Source organism: Dromiciops gliroides, chromosome 1 (genome assembly GCF_019393635.1).
Source record: "Dromiciops gliroides isolate mDroGli1 chromosome 1, mDroGli1.pri, whole genome shotgun sequence".
NCBI classification, from domain to species: Eukaryota; Metazoa; Chordata; class Mammalia; order Microbiotheria; family Microbiotheriidae; genus Dromiciops; species Dromiciops gliroides.
Window position 1 is genome coordinate 108,497,654 of NC_057861.1, and position 26,199 is coordinate 108,523,852.

The 26,199-nt window shown below is 39.3% G+C and overlaps 1 protein-coding gene across 2 annotated transcripts in view; it reads right to left on the reverse strand.

Moving 5' to 3' along the window:
* The window catches only part of SQLE (squalene epoxidase), a 48,764-nt gene that overhangs the window by 20,487 nt on the left and 2,078 nt on the right, over nt 1-26,199 (reverse strand). For both annotated transcript variants that reach the window (XR_006354223.1, XM_043979341.1), the window contains exon 2: nt 7,434-7,686. Coding sequence is in view for 1 of the 2 variants with exons in the window: in XM_043979341.1 (XP_043835276.1) it covers nt 7,434-7,686 (253 nt within the window). In the remaining variant the exon portion in view is untranslated. The remainder of the gene's footprint in view (nt 1-7,433; nt 7,687-26,199) is intronic.

The window sequence follows — 26,199 nt, forward strand, 5'->3', positions numbered from 1 at the left end:
TAAAGGATAAACAGGAAATAGTCAACAAAGGGGGAAGGCACTAGAATTAACACTGATTGAGAAAGGCCTTCAGGGGAAGGTAGGATTTTAGCTGGATCTTTAAGGAATGTTGGTTCATAATCTGAAATTATTTTCATGATGGTTAGTCTTTAAATACATATCCTAGCCTCTCATAAAATGTTTTTGATTGCTTTTGGACATATGATAAAAACCAATTCCATTGACTCAGAACTATAGAATCTAAGAGTTTAAAGGGACCTCAGCAGTCATCTTATTCCCTCTATATGGGGAACCTGTGACCCATCCTTCCATTTAGCTGTGAAATCCATTTGTTTGCTTATTTCAGAGTGAACACACCAAGATTGCTTTAACTTCTCCCAGTACTATGTCCACTTATTTGTCAATGGCCAAAGATCTCACATTTGCAGTATCAACAACCAACTTCAAGTTTATAGATTATCTAAAAATTGTGATTCTTAGCACCCTCTGCTCCCTTTTCCAGCACTGTTACTGCAGAAGTGGAAGGGCTGAGAATCGCTTTGTATTTTCCTTTATTTCATGGCCCAAGAATTTATCACCAAATGGTCAACCTACTTGGGGATAAGCCTCTCTGTACTTAGGGTGATCTTCCAAAAGGAGGCCTTGGTGCAAGACCTGTACTCAACTAAGTGACTCTTCATTTATGAGAGAGGGGACCCGTCTCACTGGAGCTGCTGTAGTTTCTGATTATGACACTGTCTGGGCAGCTTCTCTGCCTTCCCATAGTGCACAGGCTGCTGAACTTGTGGCTCTTACACAAGCCTGTAATATAGCCAAAGGGAAGAGTGCCACCATTTTTACTGACTTGAAATATGGCTTCAGTATATGTCACTCAATTGGCATGCTTTGGTTACAATGAGGCTTTTTAACATCCTCGGGCAAGGTTACTGCTAACGGGGACCTTATTAAGGACCTCCTAGATGCCCTGAAACTGCCTTCTGCCCTAGCCATTGTACATTGCCCTGCCCAATTCTACCACCAGGTATGCCTCTCTGTTCACAGAAAAGGCCATTTTGGTACACAAGGCATTGTAGACTCTATTAAGAGAACCTGGATAGCACCAGGTGTGACTAACACAGCATCTTGAATCTGCTTGGGCTGCTCCACATGTCAATCATATAATCAGCATGCTTTTAAGGCCAAAGCTTATGGAGGACGTCCTCTAGCACATACACCCTTTGAGCACTTGCAAATTGACTATATTACAATGCCAAAAGCAGGACATTATAAATTTTGCCTTGTTATAGTTGATCAGCTCACTCGGTGGGTGGAGGCATTTCCCAGCCCCCAAGCCACAGCTGCCTTTGTTGCCAAAATTCTTCTTAAAGAGATACTACCTTGTTTTGGCCCACCAGCCCGCATTGATTCTGACAAAGGCACATATTTTACTGATTCGATTTTATCCCAAATCTACTCTTTCTTGGGAGTAACTCCAAAATTCCACACGCCCTACCACCCACAAAGTTCAGGCCAGGTTGAACGTATGAATAAAGAGCTTAAGAGTATGATTGGCAAATTATATACTGAAACCCATTTGAAATGGCCTGATGTTCTACCATTGGCATTATTCTATCTATGCAGTAGACCAAGAGGAGAACTTCATATATCTCCTTATGAAATGCTTTTTGGTCACCCTCCTATCCAAGCTAAAACTTTTTCCCCAGTTTATACATCACTGGTGGGAGGTGATACTTCTGTTGCCTCCTATATACAGCAATTACAAACTAGGCTATGTGAACTCCATGAAGCAGGAGCTGTGGTCCAGGCAGGACCCTTAGACTTTTCATTGGATAACTTAAATCCAGGAGATAAAATATATGTAAAGAATTTTCAGAGAACCAGTGGAACCCAGCCCACTTGGGAGGGACCTTTTCGGGTATTATTGACAACTCCTACTGCCATTAAAATTGGTGAGAAAGACTCATGGATTCATTGCTCTCATGTAAAAAGCCTGCACCATTCATAGGTAAAGAGATTTCAGATAAAACTCAAGTAGATGCTAAAGAGCAAAAAACCCTAACAGTAGCAACTGTTAAAGAGCAAATAGAGCCCAGGGGCAATAGGCAGTTCCCATTTGATAGTCCCACAAGCTTTGGGACTCAGTCTTCATAAAGTATTGGGAGACAGAAATTGCCTCTTTAGGGCCTTAGCAGATCAGCTAGAAGGTCATTGTAGGAATCATCTCAGACACAGACAAGAATCTGCTTCTTATATGATTAACCACAGAACTGAGTTTGAGTCTTTTAGAATAAATGACTCCCTTTTTGAAGAATATGTTGACGAATTAAAGAAACTTGGAAACTGGGGAGGAAATGATAAGATTGTAGCATTTCCTAGACAGCATCAGTTGAATGTTATAGTTCAATCAGTTGAATCAGCCCCTATTGAAAATCAGTGGCACAGACAAAGCTGATGCTAGAGAACTCCACATTTTTTACCATAGAAAACATTATGACAGCATTAGAAAAATCAATGACAATTCAGAAACCCATGCTACTTTGGCATGCAGAGAATTGGGGAACCAGTTAAAACAATGTGGCATACCCAAATTCTAGCAGCTTAAATACCTTAAAATTTAACAAGCATTTCCTTTTACAGGCAAACCACTGAAGCACATGGCCTGGTTTTCTGGCCCACCTTAATCTCCCCCACCCTTTCCCCTACCTGTACCTATCCCTTAATCCTTTTTGTTTTTTGCTTTGGCTTTTGAAAGGCACTGAAAAGGCCTGGAATTCACCACACCTTTAAGTTCTTTAAGAGGACAAAAGAGTGATTAGCAAATATTTTGCTTTTAGTTTTAGTTTTTGGCTTTTCTTTTCTTTTTAACTTTTGTTTCTTTTGCTTTTTTTAAACTCAGTTTTGTAAACTAAGTGACTTTTCAAAGACATTTTAAGTATATGCTGTGGGTGGGGCCATTGGGCCTCAGAAGCTACCAGAATTCTTTTTTTTCTTCTCTTTCTTTTTGAGAGAACCATGAGTTCTAATGAGTTTTTTTTTCTCTTTTATGGGATTCTATTTTAAAAAGAGGGTTATTGAACCCTATTGCTTGATCTATCAATGAACATATTGAATATTGAATCTTGCTGATTGAAGTCTTATTACTTTTTTTTTTTACATATAAGGTTACATGTAAAGATAGTTCTCAACTTTTGTTTATACAAGCTTTACAATTTCAGATTTTTCTCCCTCCCTCCCCTAGACAGCAGGTAATCTGATATAGGTTATATCTATATACATATCTATATCTATATCTCTATATATATATACATATATATATCTATATACATATATATATATATATACACACACACACATATATATATCTACACACACATATATGTCCATAATAACATTAATCCTATTTCTGCATTAATCCTGTTATAAGAGAAAAAATCAGGGCAGTAATGCAAAACCTCAAAATAGAAAAAAAAAAAAACAATAGCACCCAAAACAAAAGAAATAGTATGGTTCAATCAGCATCTATACTCCACAGTTCTTTTTTTTTTTTTCTTGGATTTGGAGATCCTCTTCTATCATGAGTTCCCTGGAACTCTTCTGTACCATTGCATTGGTGAGAAGAATATAGTCCATCACAGTAGGTCAACACTCAATGTTGATGATACTGTGTACAATGTTCTTCTGGTTCTGCTCATCTCACTCATCATCAGCTCACGTAAGACCCTCCAGGTTTCTCTGAACTCCTCCTGCTCATCATTTCTTACAGCACAATAGTATTCCATTGTATTCATATACCACAACTTGTCCAGCCATTCCCCAATTGATGGGCAACCCCTCAACAGCCTTATTACTTTTTGATAAATTAATCACCACTTTAAGTATCTGCTACTGTTATACTAGAGAATTCATGTATAAGATGATGTGGTTTACTTGCTAAAAGAAGATTATGTAATAATGTCTAATATAATCAGTTGTTTACATTCATTTATCATTTATATGTCATTATACTCTGGATATGGTTTGTAATTATTATATATATCACTAGTATATCCTTAGTTATGCAACATAGCACCCATTTTTACCATCATACTGTCTTTGGTGAAATGAATATGAGATTTAGGAAGTATGGAAACTTATCATTTCAGAAACTAACTTGCTGTGAACTCTGATGCAGGCCCTGGAGAGAATATATGTGCAACAAAAGGAGAGACAGGTATACATAAGGCCATGGTTTGCTTATGATGGCGACTATGTAGAGCACAATTGCTAGGCACAGTCCAATTCCATCCTCTCTTCCTCCTAATATAACCTAATTTAACTGAACTTGTTTTCTTTTTGTCTCGCTCAGTCTAATCACCTGTGGCCAAGCACAATCACTGGCTATCTCGAAACCATGAGATATGGTATGATAATCTTTCCATAACATTTTTCAGGTGTCATGAACACATACTAAATTTGGCTTTGATCCAGACACGTGGTGGTAAAAAGTGCTATAGATTGCATAACTACCTCAACCCTCTATCACATAAAGGACGGAATGTAATGGAATTTATTAATTTGATCACTGACAATGCTATGCTAAGGTTTAGTAAAAATCCAGCAATTAAAGAAGAGAATCCAGCTTTCCAGATCAGAGTCCAGAGCCCAGTTTTCCAGACCGGAATCCAGCTTCCTCCTGATGACATCTTACCACTTCAAGAAGACAAGAGAACTCAGAGACTTTATATGAACAGTTTTGTTTTGTTAGTTTTTGTTATCTCCTTCTGTTATTATATACCATCTGTAACATGTACTCTCTGCAGAGGCCCTCCCTCTGCAAGACCAATGTCAAAGCGTCACATTCATGAGGGACTGCCCCTCTGGACAAAACTTTTCTCTTTCCTTTTTCTATATTGATATTATCATATTATTAGCTAGCACAGGATATTATTTTTGGCTGTTTCATTGAGCAAACTCATTTGTTTTTCAAATGAAACAAAGGGGGGAATGTGGGGGGAAAAAAGGAAGTTTTAGCTTAATCATTTGAGAGTTGAACACATGCTACTGAAGCACCTTCTGAAGGACCATCCTTTTGGGGAGGAGACAGCAAAGGGCGGTGTGCCTGCTGTTGCCCAGGAGAGCGTGGCCAAGCATGCTGTATTTCCGGGATGCCAACTTAAAACGGAGGGTAGAACGGAAGTTTGTTCTCTGTCTCGCACACTCTGGCTTGAAGGCGCACACTTTGGTGATTGGCTCTGGTTCTTGGGCTGGCAGGCAGTTTTGGGATTCGGTGAGTTTTATAAAAGAATTTAGACTAAGCATAGATCTAAGACTATTCATTTGTATTTCTACTTTCCTATTTCCCTAATTGGTATCACCTGTTTGTTGTCTAAACAATAAAGGCTAATCCCTCACTGATTAAAGCTCAGAGGCTTCTTTTTCTTAGTGGTCTGGGAAAAGGATAAGGGTAAAGTCAAAGGGGGAGTTTAATGCTCGTATATCCAATTTTAAATCTCACACAACAAATAAACAATGATGGAATGCACCCCCTCACACACACACACACACACACACACACACACACACACCACCCCAGGGTGAGGGTTACAGAATGAAAGCACATATCCCAATTTTTTTTTCTAGTTATTTAATAGCATAGAAATCACTGCCACATTTTTGTGGAACAAATTTACTCAATGGAAGATCACAGGTCATTTAATTTGACATTGCTTATCTTTCCAAGATAATGTGTACGTTTTCCGGTACCTAAAAACCTTTAATGGTTTTATGTTTCTTTGTTTTTAAGTGAAGTGGCAGATTTGCTGAGACCAGCAATGTTCTACAAGAGGCAAATACATCTGACTCCCGAAGCACTGAAGTTTAAAAATCAGGTAAGGGCAGAAAACAAACAATATGGAGCTCTCCATAAATGAGATCATGTGCAATGACATTATCTTCTAATTTCTAGCATACAGGATAAATTTAATTCTTTCTAAACAGAAAGCTCACCAAAGATCACAAATTTGGATAGACAATTAAAATTGCTCTCTTTAAATCTCACTGGATCCAGGGACAAATTTTAATATGACACTTTCTGCTTTTAATCTAATTCCAAGAATTAACCAGTTTTCCGCCCTACTCCCTTACCTTTCAAGATGACTGTTCCTTTATGATAGTGGCAATTAAAATACTTTCTGAAAGAGGAGGAAATCATGGCAAAATCCCTGCACTTGGGAGTTAAAGGATCTGGTTTGAATACTTACTACTTATATGACCACAGACACATTTCTTTACCCTTCAAGGAAGGCCTCAGTTTCTTCATGAGAAAGTTTATGAAACAGATAAAACTTTTGTGGTCCCTTCCAAATCTCAATCCTATAATTTCAAGTTAATTATTTTTATACCAAGTGACCAAAAGATAGATACCAGAACCCTAAAAATGGTCTCCCAGTAGTTTATTCAGCCCATTGTGGTCTAGGGCAAACAGGAAATTCTATTATTATAAATATTCACATCCCTTCCTATATTTCTAAAACTACAGACTGAAAAAACATCTGGAGAAAATCTAATCACTACTCTAGTAAATTTTCAAATTGAATTTTCCATGTTTTGTATTACATGGCTATTTTGTTTTTTTGCAGGGTAATGAGGGTTAAGTGACTCGCCCAGGGTCACACAGCTAGTAAGTGTCAAGTGTCTGAGGTCAAATTTGAACTCAGGTCCTTCTGAATTCAGGGCTGGTGCTTTATCCACTGCGCCACCTTGCTGCCCCCTTATTACATGGCTATTTTAATGCTACAATCAGAGTTGACTCATTAGCACCTTTGGAAATCCTAAAAGGTATGAGTACAAAAGACAACTCCTCAAGATGTGTTAGCTCAGGATAACATATAAATAAACCCAGTTTGAGATGTTTTTCAAACTTTTTTCCCTACATCAAAATCCAGTGTCTTCATAAAAACAGATTTGGTAGACCTTTGGCAATGTATGCCTCCTTAAAAGCAGGTATAACAATACCCTTGTACTTGTTTCTTCACTTCTGTCTATATTAGTAGTTTTAATGACTGTGTGAGAACTAAAAGCTTATATACACATAAAAAAATATTATATTATATAAAATATATATAAAAGCTTATATACTCATTCTAATTGCTCAGTGTCCCTGATGTATATTCCTACCCTCTACCACAAAATTTGATATCGAGAACATTTTTCTACTGCAAAGAGGCTAGAGAGTACTATCTTCAAGTCATTCTATCAAAAACTTCTGGCCATCTCCCCAAACTAACAAGCCCTTAACTCCTGCTTTCAGTTAAGCTAGAAGTTAATAAATTCAGTAAGCTTTCAAAGACATAAACAGAAATATCGACTTAATTGAATTAAAGAATATACAGAAATTTTGTATGCCATCAAGTGGCAATGAAAAAAGTTAGAATCTTGGCATTATATATACCTACCTTCAAGACCCAGATCTTTAAGAGCACTAAGGCCTCCTGGCTGTAGTAATTCTCCAAGTATCCTGTCAGGCTCTTTTAAATCTCTCTCAATTACTGTCACCTTTCTTCCATCTCTGGCAAGTACTGTAGCCAATGCAGACCCAAGTACACCTGATCCCACAATAATAACCTCTGGGTCACACTCAGAAGTCACCAATGTAGATGCCACTGTTCCCAGGAGGGCTGACTCTGGAGCATCCACTTCCTTTTTGCCCTGTGTAAGAAAAGTGACAACAATGAATTATAATTCTTTCCCCCTCTCACTTAGCCACTCTGATAAGCATGCATGCATGCACGCACACCCCCCCCCACACACACACACATACACAAAAATTTCTGTATTAAAAAACATCATTCAAGAAAGATGTATAGGGGCAGCTAGGTGGCGCAGTGGATAAAGCACCAGCCCTGGATTCAGAAGGACCTGAGGTCAAATCTGGCCTCACTGTGACCCTGGGCAAGTCACTTAACCCTCATTACCCCACAAAAATTTAAAAAAAAAAAAAGAAAAATGTACATCAGTAGGCTTTACCCAACTTCCAAAAGAGTTCATTAAACAAGAAAAAATAAGAACCCTTCCATTAGAACAGAGCTTCTTAAATTTTTTCCATTCCAGACCTTTCCCTGCCCCAAGAAATGTTTATGCAACTCTGGGTATATAGGTATATAAAAGATACACAGGCTCTTTTACTGTTGACAAATTTTTCATGACCCCCACATTCATTAACTTTCCTTTTTAGTAAAGGAACTTCCCATCCCTACATGAAATGCTTTTAATTGGAAGAACAAACTTTAAGAATTCCTATCATTATAAAATATTATTTTTAGCAAAGCATTAGGTTGATAAAGAAATGTACTATTTAGCTCTAAAATATAAGCAAACAAAAACATTATGCATTACAAATTATTTACAAATAAAATAAAAACATTCTTTTTCCCAAAACATATTTTTGAAAACTATTGCAGAGGTAAACTGAAGAATTTATATTCAAGAAAAAAGACAATAAACTTCATTTTGAAAGGGGTTTCCAAAACTTAGTAGGATAAAAATCTTATTATTTATTCATTCATTCAACAAATATTTGAATGTGACCAACATACTAGATATGTGCCAGGAACTATGTTCTAAAAAATGCCATTTGGTTTGACAAGACAACCTCCAAATCATAAATTATCAGAATTAGAATTATTAGAATCAGTATTAGAGAACCCTAGAGTCTAAAATTTATCTATTCCAAATCCATGTGGAATAGATGAATTCCATCCACAGCATCTCTCTTAATATCAATCTTGCCTTGGCACCTTCAGTGACAGGGAATTCACCACCTTTCAAGGCAGTCCACTCAATTTTCAAGTAGAAAAATGGCATAATATAGGAGAAAGATCACTCACTGGAGTCAGAAAACCTAGGTTCCAGTTCCAGTTCTGCCCCCCTCCCTGCATACTCATCAGGTTATTTCACCTCTCTGAAGAACACGGAGGAGAGTGGACTAAACCTATTAACTGACTAATTCTTATAAGTCCTTCTGTACACTGACCCCCAAATTTGCTTGCCTTTAACTGTCACCCATCGATGCTTCTATCCTCTGGTGTCTCACAGAATGATAAATCCCTTCTTCTACACGAGGAAGCTTCTGACAACTGAAGGCAACTGCCAAGGCCCCTTTTTACTTCTTCAACTTAAACTCCCTAATAATGCCTTTAGTTTCAAACTCCCATACCATCTCCTTGATGTACTCTACTTTGTGAATAAACTTATTAAAAATGTCACACCTAAAAACCAAAATAGCAGTCTAGATGGGATCTAACCAACAACCTCCTTGTTCTCTCTAGTCACGTCTGGAATTAAACTTTCATTGTTCTTGTTGAGTCGTTTCAATTGTGTCTAACTCTTTGTGACCCTGTTTTTCTTGGCAAAGATACTGGAGTGGTTTTACCATTTCCTTCTCCAGCTCATTTTATAGATGAGGAGCTGAGGAAAACAGGGTTAAATGACTTCCCCAGCTAAGTGTCTGAGGTTAGATTTGAACTATGGAAGATGAGTCTTTGACTCCAGGCCCAGCACTCTTATCTGTGCCACCTCGCTACCCCCAACTTTCATTACCACAGGCTAAGCAAACATCTTTCCACTAAAATCCTACTCACATACCTCATTCTAGCATCAAAGAGTCCTTGGTTCTCAAATGTTACATGTCAACCAAGCACATATTCAGGCGGGAACTAGGAAGCTATAACGGCTTTAAATGGATCTGGGAAACCCATTGTCACTTATGCCTATTAAATATCATTTTGTTATAGTCAGCCTACCAAAGTATTTTTGGAGGTGAACTGTGTCACTCAGTGTATTCATTCATTCAGCATATACTTAGTAAAGTACCTAATACATACAAAGCATCATGCTAGGTACTGGGGGAGGGAATACAAATAAAATTAAGACAATTGATCCTTGACTTCAAGAAACTCACAATCTAGTGGGGTTAGATATGACACTTGTAACAATATATAATAACTATATGATAACTATAAAGCAGAACTAACTCTAAGAGTATAAGTAGTACCACACATTATTTGAAGTTCAAGGAAGGTCACTGTAGTGCTTTTATATCATCAGCTAATTATAAGCATGTCATTTATGTATTTGTATAAGTCACTAATAATTCTGAATGGAATAAGGCCAAGAACATTGGTGTAATGCTCAACACAACAGAATTCCAATAGAAGTGAATTTGAACTTAGAAATGAGCTTTTTAGGAAAGTATTCCTAGTGTAAGAATCAGCCAGAAATAGGAGATAGAGAGCTGGCCTCAAAGATCCCAAGATATAAAAACAGATTTGATACCATGTTCTCCTCTCCATTGATCAATATTCTGGAATTGGATCAAAGTTAAAAATAATCCTGACACATGTCACAGATAAGACTTTTCCTGCATAAAAAGGGAAATTTGGAAAGTCTTGAAGTCATCCTTGAAGCTTCAACACCATTGTCCCAATCTAGAGTCAAACTGGACTGTTAGCGTGGGGTAAGAATATGGGATTGGAAGATTTTCCAAATGGCTCAAAGTTGGCTAAAAAGAGGAACCAGAGGATCTCACCTATGAGCCCAGGGGCAATGGGACCTATCTATGAACTTATAATTAGAGGATCAGAGTCAAGATGGCAGAAGAGCAACATTTTGCCTAGCTTGTCCAACACATCTCTTCCATATCAATCTAGAAAATGCATCAGTCTGAATTCTGATCACTGTGCCTCAATCCCAGAACACTGTCAACTACTGCAGGAGTCAGAGAAGGCGCACTCCCCACCACATACCTGATTATGCAGACTATCACTGATCTATATTCTCCCTTGGTTACTTTTCTTTTCCTATTCACCTCAAAATCTCTCTTCCTTGGGCCCATGTTCTCCCACTCCCCTAAGTGCCAGTTGCCCCCAGGGGTTTCAACTTCCCTCTACCCTGATGTAGGATGAGAAAGCTTTTCAAGCACCAAATCCCCCCCAAGCCACACTCAGCATAGGGTCACCATATTCCTTCGTAGACCATCCATCTCTCTTCACTCACAGGAACATTCATAGGTGGAACCTCATCCTACTATCAAAGTAAGGCCTCCTCTCCTTCCCCTCCCCCCTCGCCCACTGTTCTGTAGGCTCTACTCTTTTTGAGATCACAGAGGCTACCTTAACCTCACTGGTAGCCTTGATTTGACCCAGGCACATAAAACGTTCCTCTCCATCCACACTCCCTCTCCCCACTCCCTTCAGGTACCCTCCGTGTTGTAATATAGTCCTAAACAATAAGACATTGACTCACCTATAAGAAGGGTGTTGACAGGTTTAACCATAATGTTCCCTGTCTGCATCTTCACCATTAACTTTACCAGATTTCTGTCTTCACCCTTGTCTCTTTGTGTACATTTGGAAAGATATCCCTTACTGGTCTCTCTGCCACTGGGGCTGTTGCTGTCTTTGGCTGCTTCATTCATTCACTCTGCCTGCATTTCTGGTTTTGTGGTATTTGAGAAGCAAATAATCTCCTCAGTTCTGGTTTCCTTTATAAAAACATTTCAAATACCTCTTTATTGTTGACGGTCCATCTTTGTCATATATGGCTAAACTCAGATTTGCAGAGTTCTACTGCTATTCAGTATTCCTTGTTCCATTCTCTCCTATATTTTCTTATTTTTTTTTGTTTGTTTGTTTTTGAGGGGCAATGAGGATTAAGTGACTTGCCCATGGTCAAACAGCTAGTAAGTGTTAAGTGTCTGAGGCTGAATTTGAACTCAGGTCCTCCTGAATCCAGGACAAGTGCTTTATCCACTGCGCCACCTAGCTGCCCTCGCCTCCTGTATTTTCTAGAGAGTGAAGAATAGTCTTGCATCATTTGAATTTCCTTCCATTTGTATTTGAAGGTTTTTCTCCTGATCACTTCTGGAACTTGTTAGTTCTTTTTTTTTCAGAGGCAATTGGGGTTAAGTGACTTGCCGAGGGTCACACAGCTAGTAAGTGTTAAATGTCTGAGGCCGGATTTGAACTCAGGTACTCCTGACTCCAGGGCAGGTGCTCTATCCACTGTGCCACCTAGCTGCCCCCGGAACTTGTTATTTCTAAACTGAATTGTTAAATTTGACCACATGAAATTTGCAGCTTTGAATTTTCTGTCAGCCATTTTTTTCTGGAGGACATCTGTGAATTCTTTCCATTGGAATTTCATTTTCTCTGTTCAGAAGTTCTGGATAATTCTTTTCTATTATTTCTTTTGTTGTAGTGTTAAGGTTTTTGTCCTATTGTATTGTTCTTGGAGACCTATGATCCTGAGGCTGCCTCCACACAATCTGACTTTGAGATCAGTATGTTCTCCTTATATATGGAATATATGTGTAATGAGTATTTAACAACAACTAATGAAACATCAAGGATTTAATGGCTAGACATTTTTAAAAAGTGGGTCAGTGGACTCCCCAGTTAGTCCAAAGACCCTGAATACAGAGTAAAGCAGATTTTTATACCCAAATTAATTAGTCCCAAAAATCCAATTAATTATAAATCAGGTTATATAAGCCATCTATTGCTTCATACATGCAAGTAGATATAATTAATGAACATCTTTTCATTTTATGAGTAGAGGATCCTGAAACTTATTCTTTCCCTCTCCCAACCTGGAAAGCCCCAAAACTCTCAAACTAGAAATTAGATGACCTAATTTTATAACCTGTTTAATTGTTTTGGTTATAATTAATTAGACTTTTTTGATTTACTTGACTGTTTTGAGAGCATGAAAATCTGCTTTACTCTGTATTTGGGGTCTTTGGCCTAACTGGGGAGATAAGTCTTATGCCTCTCTTCCCCTAAATTGGCTTAGAACTTGTGGGATTGCTTGCTTACCCCCACCAGTGTCGAATACTAGTCCATTCAGTGACACTGGCAACCTTGCTATTCCAGGAACAACTAACACACTAACTCTTGGCTCTGGGCATTTTCTCTGGCTATCCCTCATGCCTGGAATGCTCCTCATCTCTGCTTACTAGCTGCTTTGGCTTCCTTCAAGTGCCAACTAAAATTCCATCTTCTATAAGGAGGTGAGCAGAGAGGTTAGAGAGGGTTAAGTACATTTGAGAATCATCAGCACAGAGATAATAATTAAATCTATGAGAGCTGATGAGCTCACCAAATGAAACAGTATAGAGGGAGAAGAAAAGAAGACTCAGGGCAGAGCCCTGTGGGCCTCTCAGCATTAATGGACATGTCCTGAATGAACAACCAGCAAAGAAGACTAAGAAGGAAGGGTCTGATAGATAGAGAAGAAAAATCAGGCAAAAGTGGTATCCTGATGCCCATCAATTGGGGAATGGCTGAACAAATTGTGGAATGAGATTATGATGGAACACTATTGTGCTATAAGAAATGATGACGGGGCAGCTAGATGGTACAGTGGATAGAGCACTGGCCCTGGATTCAGGAGTACCTGAGTTCAAATCTGGCCTCAGACACTTAATACTTACTAGCTGTGTGACCCTGGGCAAGTCGCTTAACCCCAATTGCCTCACTAAAAAAAAAAGAAAAAAAAGAAAAAAGAAAAAAAGAAATGAAGAGCAGGATGCTCTCAGAAAAACCTGGAAAGACTTATATGAGCTGATGCAAAGAGAAATAGTATAGTATATAGAATAACAGCAATATTGTAAGATGATCTGCTGTGAATGACAGTTATTTTCAGCAATACAATGATCCAAGACAACTCTGAAGGACTTATGAAAAATGCAATCCATCTCCAGAGAAAGAACTGATGGTATCGGAAGCATAATTTTTTTAGTTCCTTTTTTAAAAAGTTTTTTTGTCTGTTTTTTTTTCTACAACCTGACTAATGTGGAAATGTTTTGCATGACCACACATGTATAACTTATATTGAATTGCTTGAGTTCTTAAGGGGGTGTGGGGAGGAAGGAAGAAAATTTGGAACACAAAGTTTTAACAACAGATGTTAAAATTTGTTTTTACATGTAATTTGGGGAAAAAAATAAAATCCTAAATATTAAAAAAGAGAACAAGACTTTATTAAATGAGTAAGATTAAAAAAAAAAGTGGTATCCTGAAAACCTGGAGAAAAGAGAGTATCAAGGAGAAAAGTGTGGTAGACAGTGTCAAGGCTGAAGAGAGGTCAAGAAGAATGAAGACTGAGAACAGGCCACTGGATTTGGCAATTAGGAAATCATTGATAACTGGAGAAAGCAGTTTCAGTGGAATGATGAGGTAAAAAGCTGGTCCATAGGAAGTTAAGAAGGGAATAAAAGGAGAGAAGTAGAAGCACCTATTATCGACAGCTTTCTCAAAGGAGTTTGGCAACAAAGGGCAGAGGGGATATAGGATAACAGTGGGGATGGAAGGATCATGTGAGGGTTTTTTGAGAATAGGGGAAACATGGGCATATTCAAAGGCAGTAGGAAAGGAGTCAAAAGTGAGAAAGAGGATGACAGAAGAGCAAATCTGTTAGAGAAGAGAGAATGCATGGGATTGCAGATAGAGGGGTTTGCTTGGCAAGGAGTAGTACACCTCTTTATGTGAGACAGAGTGAAGGAGAAGGCAGTTGAATTCATGTGAGATGGGTAAAGGAGGAGATGGTGACAAAGCATTTGAATGATACAATTTGAGTCTTAGCTGGTTTTAAGAGTGAAAGCAAAAAGAAATTAAAACCACTGAGATACACAAGAGAGTAGCCGATCAAAATGGGTATGAGTCTTCCCAGGAAGTACTGACTCTAAACTGTTTTGCCAGTTCTCTCAAATGAAAATGAAAGTCCCCTTCCCCAGGGTATGCTGGTAACTAGTTTAACAACTTGCCCTACAATGGTTTTCCAAAAAAGTAAGCAAGATACACTTCTAAGTTTAACCTGCATTATTTTTTCTTTATCGCTTTTTAAACAATTAACAAAACAACATATCATACCCTGATTTGTAGCTTGTTGATTTCCAAGCTGCAAATTTGACAAGGAGACATGTTGAGATCGAGAAGTTCTCTTAATACTATGGAACTCGTCCACGAAACAAAGGCTCACCTTAATTCTGAAGGATTGAAAATTATTCTCAAACAGAGAATACAATAAAAATGTATGGTAGGCAGGAAAAAGTGGCATCATGTTACAAAGAAGGAAATACAAAAGAGAAGCAGAGCAAAGGATGCCATGAGGGAAATTATGACCAAAAAAAAAAGACAGACTGGTTACACAGAGTGAGGAATAACCAATAGACCAGGCCCACGTGCTCCACTGGTATCCTTGTGATGCCAAGAGACCATGAGGAAGGACCCCAGCCCACAGGGTGGATTCTTTGTGACCAATTTATGGGAGGACAAGTTACACAGGATAAGAAGGCATAGGCAAGTTGAGATCTGCATTGTTGGAGAGACTATCCACATAGATTAGATCATACATCCCTTTAAGTACCTGAGGACTGTAGTATAAACTCAATGTCACCTTATTATTTCATGCCATTTTCTCTTAGAAATCTGGTTGTCATCATCTCTCACCCAGACGCACTGCTGCCTCTAATCTCTATAACTTCTGGGCTTAAAAGTGGGTAGAGAGATAAGAGGCCTCATTCCTCTCTGCCCCACCTTTACCTTGTAAATCCAAACTTCCTGGTCTGGCGTCCAAAGCCTCCACAATTAGGCTTACTTCATAGACTCCCTTTTATGTATCCTACATTTCAGTCAAAAAACTGATCATTTCCTTAACATTTCCTATTCTGCTCCCTTTTGTACAATATTTGTACAACTTTCCTGCACCTCAAATGTCCTCTTTCTCTCCCCCAAACTCCATCTCTACCTGCTGAAATACCTACAACTCCAACTCAGATGCCACCAATTTCCTCCACAGAAGTGACTCTTACTCTTCTGAACTTCCAATGCAACTACAATTAATTTATGCACTTCTCAGATTCTACTTCCTGTTTTGTCTATGCTTCCATACAGACCCTCTTGAGAGGGTCAGTCTATTTAAGATCAAAGAGATTCACCATCCAAAGTTAGCTACCAGTTGAAGAAGCCTTCTCAATTTGGCTTTCACCAGCACTCACCCAGATGAAACATCTCTCTTCAGAGTTACCAAGGATTTCTTAATGACCAAATCTAATGTTCTTCTCTCCATCTTAATCCTTTTCAATCTATCTGCTGCATTTGACACTGATGATTACTAGCCTTTCCTTCTGGATATTCTCTTTTCTCTGTATTTTCATGACACTGCTCTCTCCTGGTGCACCTCCTTAGTTTTACTTTGGGAACTCAGCATCTGTATCCATGACCCCTAAAAGTGTGGGTGCCCCCCCAAGGTTCTGCTCTAGGTCCTTTTTTCTTTTCTCTCTATACTTTCTCTTGGTAACCTCACCAGCTCTCATGGTTTTAACTGTCATCTGTATGTGGATGACTTCCTGATATACATATATATGTACATGTGTGTACACATAGGTATATGTATATGTGTGTATATATGTATATGCACATAAAAATAAATGAAGACAGAGAGACAGATAGTTTTCTTTTTCCCCCCAGCCCTAGTCCCTCCCTTTAGCTTTAGCCTTGAATCACCAACTGTCTATTAGACATTTCAAACTGGATGTCCCAGAGACGTTTTAAATTCAACACATCTAAAAATGAACTCATGATCCTTACTTCACTCTTCTCTCTTCCTGTCAAAGGCACTACTATTATTCCAGTATCTCAGGTTCATAATCTTGTCATAATCCCAGACATTTCACTCTCTTTCACCCCAGGTATCCAATAAACTATCAAATCTTGCCATTTTGATCCCTTCTTGCCATAGACATTGTTAGAACTGAGTTCAGGCTCCCTTATGAACTCTTGCCTAGATTATTGCAACAGCCTCCCACAACTGATCTCCCTGACTCAAGTCTCTCACCATTCCAGACCATCCTACACACAGCTGCCAAATTTTCCTTTAGCAGAAATCTGAACATGTTAACTTCCCTTTTCAAGCAACTTTAGTAGTTTCCTATTACCTTTAAAATAAAATATAAACTTCTCTGTTTAGTTTTTAAAGCCATATGTAACCTGGACCCAACCTATCTTTCCAACCTCACCGGACAACATCAACATTACTTCACCACCCATACTCAACGATCCAATCTGAATTGGTAATTAATTTATGAAATTATCGAATGAGGTAGGCACACCCAGTTCTTTGGGCTGGCAAAGACCACAATGGCAGTGGGAAGTGAGGTGAACACTTTAATAAGGCACAGAAGGGTGCAGGAGAAATTGACACAGAGTGCAGAGACAAACACAGAGGCAGATGGCATGGGACTGGGGGATAGGGTGGTGAAGGCAGGCAGTCAGTCAGAAGAGAATGGAGAGAGATAAAAGGGAAAGGGAGAGGTAATAATCATTCACATAATCATGGATTGGAATTAGGAAAATTGGACAGCATGGACTGGATGGAGAGGGAAGAGTGCTGGGGATGAGGTGGGAGGAGTCTGAAGTCTCATTTTTATAGGGGTTTTCTTTTGGGGGGGAAGAGGGGAACAGACTAACTCTTATCTGTTGCCACTTTAGGGATTAGCTCATTAACATGTCTAAATCATCTCAAGGTTGTCAGTAAAACTTTAAAGTTAACATATCCACATCTCAGATTAACAGCACCATTTAGAGTTCAGCTGATCTTAATGTGAATGTCTGGAATTTGCCTGAGATTTACAATCAAAGGACTAAAGGCAGACCAGAACATAGCCAAACTAGCCTTCTGGCTGTTTCTTCCTCACAGCACTCCACTTCCTAACCCATGGCCTTTGCACTGGTCATCTCCTATACCTATAATGCACTCTCTCCTCACCTCCAACTCATAGAACCCTTTTTCCCTTTAAGATGCAACTCAAGCCACCATAAGCTACATGAAGCCTTTCTGATCTCTCCCACAACTGCTAGTGGATTCTCTATCATAGTGCCTTGGACTGAACTAATACATCAGTGTTTATTAACTTTAGATTTATGCTGTGCATGTTTTTATATATACTTACTGTCTCCCCCATTAAAATGTAAACTTGTTGCAAGTCAGGGTTATTCCATTATTTGTAATTGTATCCCCAGGCCAGCACAGTGCCTGATGATGGCACATAGTAAAACACTTAATACTTCTTTTTTTTTCATTTTTATTTTAATAGTATTTTATTTTTTTCCAATTACACATATAGTTTTCAACATTTGTTTTCATAAGATTTTTAGCTCCAAATTTTTCCACTTAATACTTCTTGAGTAAACACAAATACTCAAGATCTATCAAAGCTCGGAAAGTTGTATTCTCTTTTTTTTTTTTCTCGTTTGTTTGTTTTTGAGGCAATTGGGTTTAAGTGACTTGCCCAGGGTCACACAGCTAGTAAATGTCAAGTGTCTGAAGCCAAATTTGAACTTGGTACTCCTGACTCCAGGGCCGGTGCTATATCTACTGCGCCACCCAGCTGCCCCAGTTGTATTCTCTATCAAAGAAAGGAGTACAAAAGCATAATTATGTATTGATCTTTCCTTTCTCTATCATGCTTAAGTTTCTGTTAGTATTATTTTTCTAAAATTTAAGTACCCAGGGAGTGGAAGAAGCTGAAATTTTCTGTTTTTCCTTCTTTCATGAGTTTGAGCAATCTATTTCTAATATGTACCATACAAATAAGCAACTATAAATAGCTTAGTAATTATTGGATTTTAAAATTGGAAGGGATCTTGCACATAAATCTAGTCCAAAACCCCTCATTTTTTTATGAATCAATCTATTATCAGCACAATCACCACTGTTATCTCATTCTAGACATCTATATAATCTTCCAGTCTCTTTCTATGGGGCTTCAATAGTTTTCTCAAGCTACTTTTGCCATAGCGATGGTATTTGACTCCGGTCCTTAGTAGTATTTCTAGATACCTACATGTTTCCTCCTATAGTCATTATTTTGACATTAGTCACAACAACATTGTTGTATTTAGGTCCTAGAAATGTTTTTTTACAATCTGCCATATACTGAGGAAGAATATGTCCATTCATGTTACCAGCTTTTAAAAAATTAGTCTCTTTTGCTATAGTTGGTTTATTAGTTGTCTATGTGCCATCAAATTCAAAAAGGAGTTTTCAAAATTCCAGTCTGACTATTCTCATCTATTTTCCAAACTTGTTCAAGCCATCAGTCTGTTTCCTATTTGTGTTATTATCTATCTGATGGCACTTCTACAGTTTGTGTCAAGTGTAGATTTTCAAGGCCTTCAAATTCTTCCAACTTTTCCCTTTTCAAATTTAAGCAGCTCTTCAATTCTTACTCTTATTTTGATCTAAACTGGACTTAAAAATGAAGCTTTTTCTTAGGGTTGCCCTGCAATAATTTCTAATTCATAGTTGTGAAACTGGAAGCTAAGGATACTATTAACAAAGGGCAGTCAGTATGAAGTCCTTGCCTATACCAGATAAGATGTTTCCAAGTTTGTGATGATGTAGTATAGGCACAGCATAACCGATTCCTATCTACAGCTTATCTCATGTATACTCCCCATTTGCCTGCTTCAGTGGTCGGTACCATCTAGGCATCTCTGGGGGGGTGATCTGATTTCTTCTGAGCTAGCTTGGATTCTTGTGGAACCATAGCACAAAGGACCACCCCTTCTTCTGCTGTCTTTCATGGACAGGCTGGTCCTCATGATGGCTCCAAGGCAGCCAGCAGCCCCATGCTGCCTTATTTCTTAGATTCCTAGGAATGGTTGTAGGACAATGGCCATGGTAGTAAACCATTCAGCAGCATCACCAGGGTTCAATCGGACAATGTTTCAGAGTTCCTTCCAGGCCTTCACAGATACCGTAGCAGTCTTACAGCACACAAAGACATTTGTTATCAAGTCAATTTTATCAATGACTTAGATAAAAGTATAAAAGGTACATTCAGCAAATTTGCAGACAACACAGAGCTAGGATGGATAGCTCACACAGTTCCTAAAGATTTCTGACAGGATACAGCACTTGGATGAATTTAGCAAAATGAAATTCAAAAGAGATAAGTGCAAAGTCTTACACAAATCCATTTTGAGAGTATAAGATGGGGGGGAGCTAGGTGGCATAGTGAATAAAGCGCTGGCCCTGGATTCAGGAGGATCTGAGTTCAAATCGGGCCTCAGACACTTGACACTTACTAGCTGTGTGATCCTGGGCAAGTCACATAACCCTCAATGCCCCGCAAAACCCCCCAAAAAACAAACAACCAAAAAAAGAAAGAAAGTATAAGATGGGGGAGGCATGGATAACCTGCAATTCTTTTTTAAAAAATCTGTGGGTATTAGAGGCCTGCAAGTTTAGTGAGTAAACAGTGCTATGACAGCCAAAAAGCTAATGAGATTGGGGCTGTATTAAGAGAGGCACAGCTTCCAAGAATAGGGAGACAGATAATAGCCTCGCTTTACTCTGCTGCTCATGTTATTTTATCTGGAGTACTGTGTTCAGTTCTAGAAGCACTGTTTAAGAAAGGCACTGATAGGGGGCAGCTAGGTGGCGCAGTGGATAGAGCACTGGCCCTGGATTCAGGAGGACCTGGGTTCAAATCTGGCCTCAGACCCTTGACACTAGCTGTGTGACCCTGGGCAAGTCACTTAACCCCAATTGCCTCACCAAAAAACAACAACAAAACAAACAAACAAAAAAATAAAAATTGGGGGTCAGCTAGGTGGCACAGTGGATAAAGCACCGGCCTTGGAGTCAGGAGGACCTGAGTTCAAATCTGACCTCAGACACTTGACACTTACTAGCTATGTGACCCTGGGCAAGTCCTTAACCCTCATTGCCCTGCAAAAAAAGGGGGGGGGGGGCACTGATAGGGGGCAGCTAGGTTGTACAGTGGATAAAGCACCAGCCCTAGATTCAGGAGGACCTGAGTTCAAATTTGGCCTCAGACATTTGACACTTACTAGCTGTGTGACCCTGGGCAAGTTATTTAACCCTCATTGCTCCACAAAAAAAAAAAAAAGGCACTGATAAGCCAGAAAGAATCCAGACAGGGTTGGCAACCAGGATGGCAAAGAGGCCTGAGTCTATGCCATATGAAAAGCAGCTGAAGAAGGCTGAGGGAGGACATGAAAGCTATGTCCGTATTGTTGTTGTTTGTCCTTTGTTCACGAAGAGGACCATGACATCAGGGTGATGTCATGACTTGCAGTGAATTGGATTTAAGTGAGGGAGGGCTGTGCAAGGTCACCAACCTCATTCTCTCCTCCAGAGACATCTGGGTCCAGTGGAAAGATATACATCAGGACGACTGGAGATGGCCCTAGATGTTTGAGGCAATTGGGGTTAAGAGACTTGCCCAGGGTCACACAGCTAGTAAGTGTCTGAGGTGAGATTTGAACTCAGATCCTGCCAGCTTATGGGACAGTGCTCTATCTGCTGTGCCACCTAGCTGCCCCTTGTATCCATATAGCAAGCATTTGAAGGTATATCACGTAGAGGAGGGGGTTAAGACTTGTTTTATCTGTCTCAAAGGGCAGAATCAAAAGTAATGAATGGAAGTTGGAAAGGGATAAATTTAGACTTGATCTCACAAAAAATTTAGTAACAAGTTGAACTGCTCCAAAATGTAATAAGCTGCCCATAGGGGTGGCAGATTCCCTTTCACTAGAAGTTAAGGGCTAGATAATCACTTATTGGGTATCTCTGAATGCTGATTCCTTTTGTCTGAAGTCCCTTCTATAATAATTCTATGTCAAATGCTATGATTCTGTGAAAGGCCCTCTTCCTGTACTACTGCCATTTCCTCCTACTCCAGATGAAGTAAACACTAGCTCTGAGGGGGTCCGTTTTTACTTAATTTTTTTTCTCTTGTTCAACAGACTTCAGATAGAAAGTCCTGAGATAAAATGATACCTTATTCTTTTGTAATTAATGTTCTGTGGACTTTGCACAGGTAAATAAAGGAACTGCTCTTTGTGCTTGAACTAAAGTATTAAGGATATAAGTTCACCTTCTGTAGGTTCAGGAACCTACTATTGTTGTTGTTATTATTATTACCTTATAATAATAAGTAGGCATAGTAAGGAGCTAGGTGGGCAATGGATAGATTGGTGGACTTGGAATTAGGAAGATCTGAGTTTATCCTCTCACAATTACTATCTGTGTGATCTTGGGCAAGTGACTCAACCTGTTTTAGTCTCAATTTCCTCATCTGTAACATGGGGATAATAACAGCACTTAAATCTGACAGGTTACTGTGAGGAATGAATGAGACAACCTATTTAGAACTTTTTTGCAAACTTTAAAGCACTGTATAATGTTGGCTATTAAAGTGTTGTATAGTAGATAGAGAACCAGCCTCTGAGTCAGTAATTCCCTATATCAAAAGGTACGGGTTTAGTCCAGTTTGCATCTGGTGCAATAGATCTCAAGGAGCCAAAATGTTCAAATAAGCAATCCACCTAGGGGCAAAATTAATCCCAAATAGAGCTGGGGTTGGGGCAATGATTAAATCACATCTCTTCTAGCCCATCCAATGTTTTAAAAAATAATGGTAACTGGTCTAAGTTTAAAACATGTACCACCATAATATATGTCTGGAATAATTGATAGAAAATGTGGCATTTTTAAGAAAAACAGTTTAAACCCATTTGATTCTGTCTAGTCTTAACTTCATTATGATCTCAGAACTAAGTAGAATTCCAGATTAAAAAGGGAATCAGGGGGCGGCTAGGTGGCGCAGTAGATGAAGCACCAGCCCTGGATTCAGGAGGACCCGAGTTCAAATCTGGCCTCAGACACTTGACACTTACCAGCTGTGTGACCCTGGGCAAGTCACTTAACCCCCACTGCCCTGCCCCCCCCCCAAAAAAGGGGGGAAATCAAAAGATCAAGCTATATGGCTCCACCAAAAAACAAACAAAAAACAAACCAAAACAAAAACCCCAACATTTTAAACAGTTCCTCTATCTTTCTCCAATGCCATCAAAATGTCATTAGACTGGAAAAGTATATTAAGTCTTCACTTAAATCAACAGTAGACTGGCAAACTAAAATCTGAGCTGATGATGGAAAACACACTTAAAGCAATTAGTACCTGCATAATGCTGGTCCATGCCTACTTCTGGAATGGTAAAATGGACCATAACAGATTTGGAAAGCATTTTAACAAAAATACATACAATATCAATGAAATGAAAGGCCCTTTCTTTTTTTGTTGTTCTTTTTGGGGGGGTTTTGCCAAGCAATGAGGGTTAAGTGACTTGCCCAGGGTCACACAGCTAGTAAGTATCAAGTGTCTGAGGGCAGATTTGAACACAAGTCCTCCTGAATCCAGGGCCAGTGCTTTAAAAAGGCCCTTTCTATCATTCTAGATCAGCTATTACTTCCTTGCCCCCAAAAAAGGGAGAAAAAAAAGAGGGAGGTTAATAGTCTTAAAGAACATGAAAAACAGATTAAAAACCTGAAGAAATTCCTCTGGAACAAGTAGACATAACTTCACTAAGCAAGAGTGAGGTTGCTTACAGATACACACCCTTAGATTTGTCAAATGCAACTGAATGTGGTTTACCTCCCCAGTGGAGCCTAGAAGATGAATTCAAGAAAGAAAAAAAGCATTTATTAAATGCTTACCAGGTATTAAACACTGTGCTGTGATCCAAGAATGGAATCAAAGGCCCTCCATTGGATACATCCAAATCAACTGAGTCAACACTATGCTGACAAAGATATATGGAACAAATGGCTGGATTTGTTTGTGGAAACAGAGGAGAGGGACCTGCCACTGCCGCCAGAAACTGCAGAAGGGTCATCCTGAAGGAACCCAATTTTAGTGAACACTGTAGATTATGTAAGACAATAGTAGAAAGCATACAACATATCCCTGCAGGGTGATAAACTTTTACCTAGGAAAACATGATCCAGTCAGTGGTAAGAAGAATTATACCTCCAAGGCTTCACATCATTCATGGACAGACAAAATGATAGACACACTACAAATACCGACCTCAAAACATTCTGGAGGGGCAGCTAGGTGGCGAAGTGAATAGAGCACCGGCCCTGGATTCAGGAGGACCTGAGTTCAAATCCAACCTCAGACACTTGACACTTACTAGCTGTGTGACCCTTGGCAAGTCACTTAACCCCAATTGCCCTCCACACACACACACCCCAAAACAAAAAACAAAAAACATTCTGGAGAATCTGACCAAGGAACTTCACGGGAACTGGATCACAGACTGGTCCATAAAAACAAGTACATTTTAAATAAATGTCACTGTCCAATATCCAAGCTATGTGGAATGAAAAGCTTTTCAAAATTTAACACCTTGGCAGAAGTAGGAACAAGATGCAGCTTATTTTCATCCCAACTGGGCCATCTGCCACTAGAGTTGTACCAAGGGTGCTTTCAGTGTGTCTCCCAAGAATGAGCTTCTATCTGAATACTCTTATTTGACTACAAGTAACTGTTATTTTATCTATCTGTCCTATAGTCCATAGAGAAGAATAGAGGCTAGTGACTTGTTCCAGGACTGTTTCTATCTGAACCCCATCAAAAAAAGATAAAATGAATGACATGATGATAACATACAAGAGTGTGGCTTAGTGGATAGGGAAACAACTGTCTCAAACACTGCCTAGCCAGGAAACCACAGGCTCATCACTTAACCAATGAGTTCCAGAAAGGGAGTTTCTACACAGAATTGGTTGAGGGAACCAATTTTTCAGCCTGAAGACAAGACTGGAGGAGGACAGGAGAGCTGTCTTTTCTTTGGCTCCATCAGGCAGAACTAGGAGCAACACAGTAAGTTAAAAGAGGAAAAATTTAGGTTTCACGTCAGGTAAACTTACTACAGAGAGATTCTCTTGGGGGTATGGGCTGGACTATACAGCTGCTGAGGACCCTTCCATCTGAAAATTCTGTATTCTTTATTAAACCCATGTTCCAGTCCTATTTTTCCAACTGCCTGCTTGATCTTTCTCTTCCTTGATTTCTTCTGACCCTACAAATTCACATATCCAAAACCAAATTTATTTGATTTGGGAATCAGCTTCTCCTCACAACTTTCTTTCAAATTTATGGAATAAAAAAAGCATTTCCATAACACAATATGATTAAAAATGATGTATAATGAAATATACACAGCACAATAAAAATAATTTTAAAAAATAATTGCAAAACAAGGAAAAATATTTTCCTGAGTCTGACCAGTCCATAGACGGACTGACAGGGAGATAACATCTGTCATCAAAGACCTAGTTATTTTAAAAGGGGGAGGAGGGCCCTAAGAACGGTTTTGTGGGGTTCCAATACAATGTGTTGGCTAGCTATAGCGGGTTTAAGTCACTGGCTTAGATAAACCTATGACCCTGAGAGGAAAAACCCTAGGTGGCTTGAATGAGCCTGTAGTTAGAGAAGCTCTACTGAGAATGAGGAACAGCCAAAATGACTACAGAATGATCTGAAACTGAAGCAGTACAAATGAGGATGAAGAGGAAGGTTGCATAAGGCAATTCCTGCACTCAGCTTAAACTGCTCTCTCCAAAGTTACCTGTGAACTCTGCATTGCCAGATATGATGGCAATCCTCATTCCTCTTAAGCTCTGGGCTGCATTTGGCACTGCTGACCCCCTAGGACCCCCTCCCTCCTAGCTCATCCTCAGCCACCTTCTGTAAGATAAGGCTCCCCTGGGTTACACTTAAGTAAACTCATTAGTTCTCAGAGATTTTAAAACACCAACCCTATGCAGATGCCTCAAGGATCTACATATCCACCCCAAGTCTCTTTCCCATGCTCCAGTCCTGCACCACCAAATGCCTACTGGACATTTGCAACTGGATGCCCCTCAAACATCTACAACTCAGCACGCCCAAACAGAACTCATTATCTTTTCCCCAAAACCAAGCCCTCTTCCAAACTTCTGTTAGTGTCAAGAGCACTACCATCTTTCCAAGTTTGTAACCTCAGTGTTACAGACTCAACTCCTCACACTCACTAACAGGAAAGATATGTGCAGTAACCTTGGGGGAAGGAACGCTATAGCACCTGAGGAGCCCCCAAAAGGACTCATTCAGAAGCTGTATCTAGAAGGAATCCATGGATTCCCAGAGGAGTAGGTGAGAAGGAAATGCCATTTTGTGCATGGCCAATACCTTATGTAAAGTCTCAGAGGGGGTAGCCAGTGTCATATCTGAGAAACAGCATGGCCAGTCTGGCAGGAGTATATAATATATGGGGGGAAGGTGTACTAAGGTTAGTGAGGTGT